Source organism: Physella acuta, unplaced genomic scaffold (assembly GCF_028476545.2).
Source record: "Physella acuta isolate Inbredline_101_S28 unplaced genomic scaffold, ASM2847654v3 ptg001610l, whole genome shotgun sequence".
In the NCBI taxonomy this organism is placed as follows: domain Eukaryota; kingdom Metazoa; phylum Mollusca; class Gastropoda; family Physidae; genus Physella; species Physella acuta.
This window is the reverse complement of record NW_026733124.1, coordinates 11,584-22,935: the sequence shown is the minus strand read 5'-3', so window position 1 is coordinate 22,935 and position 11,352 is coordinate 11,584. Positions and strand designations below refer to the sequence as shown.

The following is an 11,352-nucleotide window of genomic DNA, read 5'->3' as shown; positions in this document are numbered from 1 at the left end:
GGATTTTGGTTTGAACTTGTGACTGTGGGATGTCAGCAAGTCCACCCAGCTCTGATATGATCCTGAATTATGTAAATGTGGCTGGGCATAGTGCCCACCACAACATCACTTCAAATGCAGAGGTCAAGAAACATGAAGTCTACTTTATCTGCCCAGTGGATCGCTAGGTCAAAAGAGGAATCTTTACTTTTACTTTACTTATAGCCATTACTTGATCTATACAAAGACAGGCTGGAGTAAAACTCATGCTTTCTATTTTTTTTTTACACCAATGCGACTTCACTATCTATATCTTGTAGATCTTATTGGACTATTTTAGTATGGGCAAAGTTTAAATAGCTTTACAGTTTTGTATTTTCTTTGCTTGTCTTTGTTACTTTCTTATGGAAGGTTCTCTTGATATTTGTATAAGGTTTTATTTTTTACAATAAAGCACCACAAAAATAAATACAGAAATTTTAGTTTCATTATTCGAAGATTATAATTGGTTTTACCTGTTTGTAAATTAAAAAAACTCATGATTATTTTTGTAATGTATGTGGGTGTGTTTGTGTAAGAATAGACGACTGTAAATGATCAATCTATCGAGTATCAACGTCATATTTTTTAAAAAATTAAACGAGTCATCTTAAGTGAGTATCCGATTTTCTTTGGGTATAATAAAGAAACGATAGACGTATCAAACGAGGGTCATGAATTGACTAATCTACTTCTCACTATCTGCCTAGAATTATAAAAGTGTATTTATTTTATACATTTGCAATTACTAACTTTTCTACCTAAAAATTATTTTTAAATACGCTATAATTTATTTTTATTCAAAATAAATTTTCAAAACTGTAACAAGTTTTTAAAACAACGCGATTCTTTCTACATTTAATTTGGTCGTGGTTTGTGTGTGTTTGGAGGGGGAGGGGGAGGATACAAAACTAAACAGTTATGTAGAGGTGTTGTGGCCTAAGGAGATGTTTCATAACCAGTGGCGTAGCGAGGTCGGGTGTCATGCGGCACTTAATGGTGTCACCCCCCAAGAGGCGTTGCGACCCTTCCCGGGGACAAACTTACAAGTTTTCGATTTCACACCCTCAAGTTTTTGATTTGCACCCCCCCCCCCTCAAACTTTCGATTTGCACCCCCCCCCGTCAAGTTTTTCTCTATATATTTTGCTATTTTTTACCTTGGTGTCACCCCCCTAAATGGTGTCACCCGGTGCGGTCCGCAACCCCCGCCCCCCCCCCTCGCTACGCCCCTGTTCATAACGTTACGCTATGGGGTATGGGGTGCTTCCAAAGGGATCTTGACAAAACGCTCCTCCGGTTAATTTCCCCCTGTCAATGACCCCACCTCCCAGGACTAAACCCCGACCCAAAAACTTTAGAAGGGCATTACCTACCCCTGAGAGCTACCCATCAGTTAGGGTTAGGGTAGTGGTAACGGTAAAGGTAACGGTAGCCGTGGCATGAAGTTAAAACATGTCGCATTCGGATACAATTATTGTTGAATTTTAGTTATATGCTTATTTTAAGTTAGGTATTAATATTTTAGGCAATTCTATGCATGTTACTCTTACATTTAATACGTACTGTTGGTTTTTTTTGTAGTAGATAAAGAGTTTGCTGTATATGTACAATGGCCATTTACATTTTCTTATATTTTTCAATTGGTTTTTCTGTAGTTTACGTTAATGTTAGGTTTTGCGATAGTTTACTATTATGGGGTAAAAAGCTATATAATCTTATATGATACTTTCTCAAAATTTTATGTTTGTATATTTTAATTATATTATTTGGGGTTGTTACTCACAGGAAAGGAAAAGTATGTAACAGGCTAATAGGTTTTCAGTTATTGTAAGAGGTATTTAATTTTAAACTGTATTAGGTTCATTCCCTTATTGTAAACTGATTGAGAATCATTGCAAATATTTTTCTGAACACACCACATAGCTTAGTAAGTTGCATATGTGCTTATAACAATACCATCGACTGCTCAAAACCGGCTTCTTAAACAGGTAAAAACAAACTACAAGTAAACAATGCTCTTATTGTTGTTTATAAACTTTAAATTACTTCATTTAAACTTACTACTATCTAATTAATATCTTTTGACTTACTGTAGATCACAAAATATATGTTTTTCACTAACTGTTAAACCCGCTAATCAAGTTACTTGTATTTCAAATTTTGCTCTTTTATAAAAGCTCATTTTAGCTGGCTCTACAGCTCGTATCTCAAAAATCTCGTTTATTATTATTATCATTATTATTATTATTACAATTACCAATATAATTGTAATTATTACTGTCGTAATTATTTATAATAATAATAATAATAATAATAATAATAATTATTATTATTATTATTATTATTATTATTATTATTATTATTATTATTATTATTATTATTATTATTATTATTATTATTATTATTATTATTATTATTATTATTATTATTATTATTATTATTATTATTATTATTATTTTATTATTATTATTATTATTATTATCTTTACTATTATTGTTTTTAATATTGGTTCGTCTTTATACGTTTTTACAGTATTTCTCTTTAAAAAAAAGCACAATATACATATTTTCTACAAGTTATCGTTTAAAATTCAGTTGTTGAATTCAGACATAGGCACCAGCTTCACAAAATGATTGGTAAAACATTCGTATTGCTGATTGTTCTTTTCACGGAGCAGACAAAGGGTATGTTAGGGTTAGATATATACAAATATAAGTATATATATATATATATATATATATATATATATATATATATATATATATATATATATATATATATATTCGTTTTTTATTTATGCATTTAATACTAATATATATATATATATATATATATATATATATATATATATATATATATATATATATATATATATATATATATATATATATATATATATATATATATATATATATATATATAACATAGGTCTATAGACCATTTGCATAATAGATAATTAAACATATTAGTAAAAAAGCAGTGTGTCCTGAAGTTTAGTCACCTTAAATTGCCTGTTTAACCCATATCTCACTCTGTAATGTTTCAGCACAATGTGCAATGGTGCAGGGCTTTGGTTTAGTAAGAACTGGTATCACTGAAACTGTGAGCTATTGACAAGTATTTTAAATCATATATAGAGGATCTAGATAAATATAGATATACATAATATACTGTAAACATTTAGCAATTATTTTATATTCATATATGTATAGGTGTATATATATATATATATATATATATATATATATATATATATATATATATATATATATATATATATATATATATATATATATATATATATGTATATGTATATTAGGCATGCATGCAGCTTTGTAAAGACACCCCAGGCTGTGTTATCTACGTCCCGTTTGAATCTCAAGCGTTCCCCGCATTTAACGGATGTTATTACGTGGTACAAGGGGCAACATCAGGAGTGTATGAGGTGCAAGTGAAAGACTGTACCATATGTAAGTTCTGTATGGGGTTCTTTTTTTTTAAATAATTTTTTAGATGTTGCAAGTGGTTTTAGCCATTTTGTCACACCTTGTTACATAACGATAGACCCCGATAACCGTAACAATAAGTGATTGTGTTATCCCGGATACCCGCTCCATATTGTTACTATAGACTGTGTTTTAAATTGTATTTTTCTTCCAAGAAATTTTAAGTGTATGCCGCGTCGTATTTCACTGAGTCATCCCCTCCTCCCACATCTAACCCCCCCCCCCCCCCCCCCGAACACACGTTCTCATCTCTCGTCTAGACGAGAACAAGTCAATAATGAATTTAGCTTTTATCTAATTTTTAAAATTAATTTAGTGTGTAAAACAAAAGACAAAATCTACAGTAGAAGCCTGTTTGAAATTAAATACAGATGAATAGCTTGTCTTATTTGTTAAATAACATTTCAATTAATTTCCAAATATGTGATTTAATACAGCAATCTTGTTTTCTATACTTGATATTATCATCCCTTACATCCACCGTAGATCTCTTTATATAACAATTAGTTAATTACGTAGCTTCGTACCTAGAACGCTAGAATTTTTCAGAATTATAATCTGAATGCATTTTCTTTTGTAATTATATTTTTAACATCATTGTGATATGTTGTATTACCTTCTGTTTCTAAATATAATATATGAGCCGACCCGCGGCGTATCATACGCCGCTATTAAGTTGTTTATTTTCTACTTTTCAGTAATTCATAATTTGTGAATTCCAACGCTGCCACTGAAAATATTATTTGCTTTAAAACACTATCAGTAACTCGTTAAGTATGATAACGCACCCCTCCTTTCCCCCCATCCCCCGTGAAAGTAAACTTCTCTTAGTTACCTCCCCTAAGTTTAAAATCGTTTCAAAGCAAATTATCTGTCCCTAATAGCCGTCACTAAACCCGGCTCTACGATTGTAAACGTGAATCACAGCTCACCAGACCATATAGGGGTGGGGGTGGTAGGGAGCGCTTCTTACAGCTTGGTGTTTTCTATCGTCTCCAAGAAGAGAATTATAGATGTTTTTTTTTGTTTATTAAATATAAATTATAACCTGTTTATGAAATATAATTTATAATATATTTATGAAATATGATGTATAACCTATTTTTGAAATATAATTTAAAACTGTCTGTATTTACACAGACACAGACAACGTGGGTCGTATCACTCAGCTGGCGAACAGAGACAGCATCTTCTTGTGAGTAGCCCACGTTAACATCGCACCTTAGGGCCCCTATCAGAGAAAAGTACACTTTTAGTGGAGCTTTCCGGCTCATCTGCGTAGGTCCAAAACCCCAATAGGTCAAAGCTGTGTCACCTGATCAGAAGAGGATTTTAAAATAAATTTCATATGTGATAAATTGCGATATTTTAAAGTGTAAAAATAAGCTAAAATGACATATTTCTAACGTGATGGATTTTGTTTAGCTTTCACAGATATCATAAATGCTTTCTCTAGAAGACTGGACGTTGTCGCAATACGCCTAGCTTTTATAGACTTACATAGGCGTGTACTAAGCCAAATTGAACTTAAGTCATAGGACAGGGCAAAGGTCAGCAGTGGCATCACTGCACGAGCTTGCTTCGCTTTAAAATAAAGATGGCTGCGGAGAAACTAGCTTCTAGATTACACAATACATGATTGAGTTTACTACTGAACTATTTCAGGCCTTAAGTTTTCATATTTCTTGTTGTTTCTTAACATTGTGATAGGTTAAATTAAGATACAGTGTACTTAAAATAAAGATTTTACTTTTTAATTAAGGAGAGTATGCTAAATAATACAAAATATTTTCAACAATTGATATGAAAATTCCTAGCCAAAATGGTAATACGTTAGCCACCAGCTCAGGTGGCATGGGTATGGAACTTAAGCAGTCATTGTGAAATTATTTGTTTTAATGTTCCCACCTTAGAGAGTGAACAGGGAGAAATCTCAAAGCACGCGAATGGCTCTAAATCATTGCTAATTTTTGACGTTTGGTATAATATTTTATTTATTTATTTATTATTCATATGTGGTTCACGCTAGAAAGAAACCGCCGTATAATTATGACTGATTTAGATTATGCGAATCACTAGTTTTGTTTTAAAAGTTTGTTTCTCGGTAAAAAAGATACAAATGGGGTGCGCTGAAGGAATATTCAAACCAATGCGCCGCATACACAAGGGAGGTGCTACCGCCACCCGCGCGCAGCGCATCGTTGGGGCTCTGCTAGTTTAAATATAGAAACTATCGCAATACATGTATCTACATTGACGCTTGAAAACTGGTTCCACAAGGGAATATGAATTTATCTTAAAATAAAAAAAAAATTAAAAAGTTTACTCACAAGTGTTTTGTTGCAATCGTGTTATAACTTACCATTCCCCCAGATTATTGTATGCAAATGTTTAACGTGTCAGCTAACGTAATAAGTTATCGATAATTATGTATTAATAACTACTTACGAAATGTCATTGTTTACATAAACTTTAACGTGTTTTCTTTACTTGTACCCTAAAGTTTGCAAATATCTCCTTTCCCTAGTAACGACCCACCCAACGGAAGATACCCCACACAACCTTACTATCCAACCTACAGGTAAATAACATATTTTTTAAATAAAATAAAATTAATTTCATTAAAGTAAAAAAATTTTTGTAGAATATGGATTTTTATTTAAATAGTGTTATTCAACTTTTAATTAGATATCTAGCATAGATAATAAATATGTTTTTTGTATACAACACGTTTTCATTTTAAGTGCTTCTAGCAGCTAGCTTCAACACACAACGACTATTCATCAAAATAACTTTCAACACTCTTTTAATATAGTAAAAACAACACTACACTCGGCCTAAACAAAAAAGCAACTTAGATCTACATCATTCTGCGTAGATATTACAAAAATCCCCCTCACCTGAACAGAAAGATATCTAATACAATTATGTCTAGACATCAATGCATCTAATACCATTACGTACACTCATCAAACCATGTCATCTAATTATTATTATCACAACTACTCAGTTATTTATTTAATTTTTTTTTGCCTTGCTTCGACTATGTTACGATAATGTACACGTATCACAAAAGTACTCTGCACACACATTGTGATGAATTTAAAAGCTTAATATTATGCAAAAAACTTGAGATATGCACCTTTTTGTGTGTGTATTTTGTACTGCTTAACATTAATGGAAGCACTATGTATTTACAGTTATTTCAAGAGGTAGAAACAAGAAGAAATCTACATCTGTCAGGTCAAGTACTAACCGTTTATATGTAGGCTATACATCCTCTCTCTAAAATATTGAGTGGTAGCAGCAATTTACATTAAAGTAATCATATCTATTATTTTCAATAAAACTACTTGTGCATGACGAAGAACTGAGTGTTGATGTTTGATTTGCTCTAAGTCTTCTAGCAGGGTGTCACTCATTGTAAACCATCGTCACAAAAGTATGTAAGACGACCGTTATATCTAAATTCGAACAAGTCAAAACAGTACCATTGAACACTATAAACGTTAGTCTATCACAAATTGTTCAAAATAACTTACAAGCCGATTTACTAGGATTTTATCACAAATCAAAGTAGCAAGCAAGAATCAATAACCAATTAGCAATTGGTGCAGTTTTAACGTTGAATCAAGAAGTACCCCTAACCCACTATACGCTTGACGCCCAAGCAGTGAACACCAAGTGCTAAGATAACCGCTTGTGAACTCTAGGCGTCAACTCAATTAAGTATTATTTGTTAATATGTCAATTGTTATGCGTCAAATGGCATGTTGAGTCCGATTTCAGCCTATTTTTCCTTTAGGATTTGCCTCCATAGCCTTTGTTTATCCAAGAATAAAAACTACAAGGCAGCAGTTGTTCGATTTTGAAGTTTTCTCTTCTAGATTGTAACTCTCATGAGCTAACGAGCCTCATCTGCTCTGGAGGCCGACTCGAACTTTCGGAGTTAGCGGTTATAATATAGTCTCCCGACCACCCAGGCCATCTTTTTTAAAATGACCGATAGCGTGCCAATACCTTTGTATCACCGTACCAATACCTTTGTATCACCGTACCAATATCTTTGTGTAACGTATCAATATCTTTGTATCACAGGACTGATATCTTTGTATTAGCGTGCAAATATCTTAGTATCAGAAAAGCTCTTGCATTGTGAATGTAATAGAACTGCGAAAACCTTTTTTCACCAAGCTTGTTTTTTTCCTGTAAAGGGGAGTAACTGCTCTGTAATTTCGCTTTAAAATGTTTCAGTTATTTCCCTTGAATGGTTAACTCCCAAATATTGCATTCTTGCTGTCGTATTATTTAGTTTTTTTATATAGACCTACTGCTTTTAGACTGTCATAAACAGGAGTTCGGCCCATTTGTTGCTTTGAAGATTAAAAAAGTAAATTAAAATATTTAATTTAAAGATCTGAAGCCCCGCGTTTTAAAATATGAATCTGTTACATCGAAGTTATTACTTATGTTGTACATTTCTTATTGCTTCCTGTAAATATTTTAAGTAATACTGCTTTGTTGGCATGCACACTATGATTAACTTTGCTCCGCAATGACCTCCGTCGTTCAAATAAACATTTGTCACATGATCACCAGAGTGTGAGTAAAATATCACTATAGACTTTGAATAATAGTTGTATTGTCCACGGAGAGCGGACATATTCTCCTTTAGGGCATTTACCCGCCAACAAAGCGAGCGGCCACCTTGTCAGTAGGTGTATTTACATAGCCCCTCCTTCCATAAATGAGTAACCCTTTGATCTAGATTGGTAAACCTGATGTGGTAGGATGATCTCATGTTTAGCAAGCCCAGCTACACTGTTTATCGAATCTTAGTTTTAATCTCACGAATTTTATATTTCTAATTCTAGTTTTAATATGTTTAATGTAATGTGAAGAAACTATTTGAAAAAAAAACTATGTGAAAAAAACAGTTATTATGTGTAAGAAAAAAAAAGTGTATAAAAACCGAATGACAATCAATTTGTTTTAAAGTGTTAAAATCGCTTAAAATCATATTAATATTATAAAAATTTTACTGTGAGATATTTTGTCTGAGATAATTTTTGTCCAGGCTATCATTTGTCCTGATATCTTTTGTCCATGAGATATTTTGTCTGAGATCATTTGTCGTGAGATCATTTGTCATGGAACCCTACAAACTCTGCTGGAATACAGCAGACCGGGTGAGACGTCAAAGAAATCTTTCGCACCTATATATATATATATATATATATATATATATATATATATATATATATATATATATATATATATAGGGCTATATAACTACGAAAAGCAAACTTTCTATAAATTGGCTGTTCTTTCGAATAAGTCTTAGCCTTTTGGATAGTGTCACCCCAACTTGTGACGCATCTGGATGGACAAAATCTTAGTAATTTTAATTACAGACATTAATTGATCGCTAAAATACGTGAGCGATTTCTGTGCAACCAATACTTTATCAAAGAAAGCAAGTTTGTTTTATTTATTTTTTAGAGTGTCTTTATCTTCGTTCTTAATTAAGTATACGAGTCAACCGGCTATGTGCCATTGAGGTCATTGGTTCTGATTTCAGCCTGCTTTTCTTTTAGGATTTGCTTCTATAGCCTTTGTCCAACAAAGAACAAACTACAAGGCAGCAGTTGTTTGATTTTGGAGTTTTCTCTCCTAGATGAGTTGCTGTCCCCAGCTAACGAGCCTCATCTGCCCGAATAGTCTCGAGTTCGAACCCACGGGGTTGGCGTGGTCTAGTTGTAACGACTAGACCACGCCGACCCCTTTAAGTGTCTTATACATTATTGCAATCACATCGGAGACGAACGTATCCGAAGAGTTCGAATGAAATCGTGGCATGAGAGGGTTAACATTAAGTTAGATATGTCACAGAAACACAAAAGACATTGTAAACTAAATAAAAGCTTATAATTAGAAAGTCTCCACTAGGATGGACTGCTAACCCGTAAGTCTCGAGTTCGAATCCGGGTTCAAGTCAGTAGACCGTCCCTGAGTCCACCCAACTCTGATGGGTAACTAACTCATGTTAGGGAAAGTAAAGGCGGCTGGACATAGTACTGACCACACTATCTCTTCATTTGCCGAGGTCACAGAAACAAGTGAACTCTACTTCACTTGCCCTATAGACCGTCAGGTTTGAAAGGGAACTTAACTTTTTTCACAGGCCTAAAGTAGCGTCGTGAAAAGAGTCTGGCAAACCACAACCCTAAACCTGATGGGTTTTGTCTATTGTAGTTAAAGAATGAACCAGGTGGAGACGGTATGTGATTTCAGAAGATTGTGTTGTGAATAAAAACATAGCTTTTGCTGAACACTAAATAAAAAATCAATACATTTTTTGTCTAATTGATAACAATTTATTTTTATTTATAATGTATCCAACGTTCTTCATGTTTAAAACCCATACACGAATTGCATTATTTTATATATATAGATATGTACACAAGCAAGATAACTCATTGCTTTGAAAAGGGACATAAGAATTTCCTAAACAAGCAACTTGGGATTCTAAATTAGAACTAAAGTAAACAAGTCACACAATCTTTTGTGGCATGTCATTTTATAAGTTAAAAAAAAATAAAAAATGTTTTTGAATAGTATGATAATGGTTAAACAACTTTTATAATTTTGAAACAAAGGAATAATATTACACAGCGATACCATGGTTCTAGAAAAAGATTTTAAAAATGTCTTAAACTTTACATCTTTTAATTTATACTTTTATAACTGATGTAGGTAGTATGCCATATGTATTCTGATAATTAAAAAATATGTTTTTCTTTGCCTATTGTTCATAGAAGTACATATTTACATCCAAGCATAACTCTCAATTGTTAAAAATTTGTAATTTTACATTATTAGTCTGTCTACTCAATTACAAATTTAGAGTTTCAAAATAAGTGTGCCTTAAATAATAAAATGAAAGTTATTTAGTATACCAGAAGTTTGATTAAAGAGATATTTTTGTCTTTGTCTCTTTCTGTAATTCACAGGAATGAAAATTAGAACTATATGAATAATGAAAACATAAAAATTTTGTGTTACCATGTGTCTGAGGTTGCAATAAATTAAAATAAAATAAATGAATTTAAAAATCAAATAGTGTGAAACAGATGTTCCTTAGCAAGTAGTTATGAAAGTAGAAAAACATCTTTCATTCTTTAATAAACTAGATAAACAAGTTTAGGAACTATTTACATTTTGCATGAAAGATAAGGCATTTCAAAACATAATTACAGTTTGATTGTGGTGAGTTATTTATCATAATTAAAATGCTTTTTTTTAAAGACAAAGTCCAGTAAAATTTGAAACCTTTTTTTAAAACCTTCATTTGAATGTTTTTTTCAGAAACCATTTCAAAATGTTTATTTTTATATATTTTTAAATAATTTTTAAAATAATTTTCGATAAAAATATTACACTGAATTGTAAACATTTTCAAAGTGATTTCAAAGCCACGATAATATTAAAATGATGTTTACTCATAATCAGGTTCCTGTGCTTAAACACTTTATATAATTTCCATACAAAAACTAAAGTTTGAGATAAAATTCATAAAAAAAAACCCACAAATAAATGTCAATTTTTAAATGCAGATACCTCTTGTTGACAGTTTAAATCTCAGTAATAATATTTTAAAACTTCCACCGTTAAAACAGGAATGGTCTAATGTAGCCATAAAATAAAAACCTGTACACATTTGCAAACCAAGGTTTGAGAAAACAACATGAACATGTCAGTTTTTACAACATAAAATACCAAAATAATAGGGGTGGAAGGGTGGGGGGGATTTTTCTTTAAAATGC

The 11,352-nt window shown here is 32.0% G+C and overlaps 1 protein-coding gene across 2 annotated transcripts; it reads left to right on the top strand.

Moving 5' to 3' along the window:
- Nucleotides 1–1,959: 1,959 nt before the first annotated feature.
- On the top strand, nucleotides 1,960–6,856 carry LOC131929309 (uncharacterized). 2 transcript variants are annotated; one of them, XM_059285415.1, is made up of 7 exons: nucleotides 1,960–2,008; nucleotides 2,628–2,704; nucleotides 3,067–3,122; nucleotides 3,340–3,490; nucleotides 4,667–4,721; nucleotides 6,054–6,107; nucleotides 6,727–6,856. In XM_059285415.1, the coding sequence occupies exons 2-7, from the start codon at nucleotides 2,650–2,652 to the stop codon at nucleotides 6,740–6,742; spliced, it is 387 nt and encodes a 128-aa protein (XP_059141398.1). In that variant the 5' UTR covers nucleotides 1,960–2,008; nucleotides 2,628–2,649; the 3' UTR covers nucleotides 6,743–6,856. The 2 variants fall into 2 exon arrangements, with proteins under 2 accessions (XP_059141398.1, XP_059141399.1); XM_059285416.1 differs by having other exon boundaries at nucleotides 1,971–2,008; nucleotides 2,615–2,704.
- Nucleotides 6,857–11,352: the final 4,496 nt, after the last annotated feature.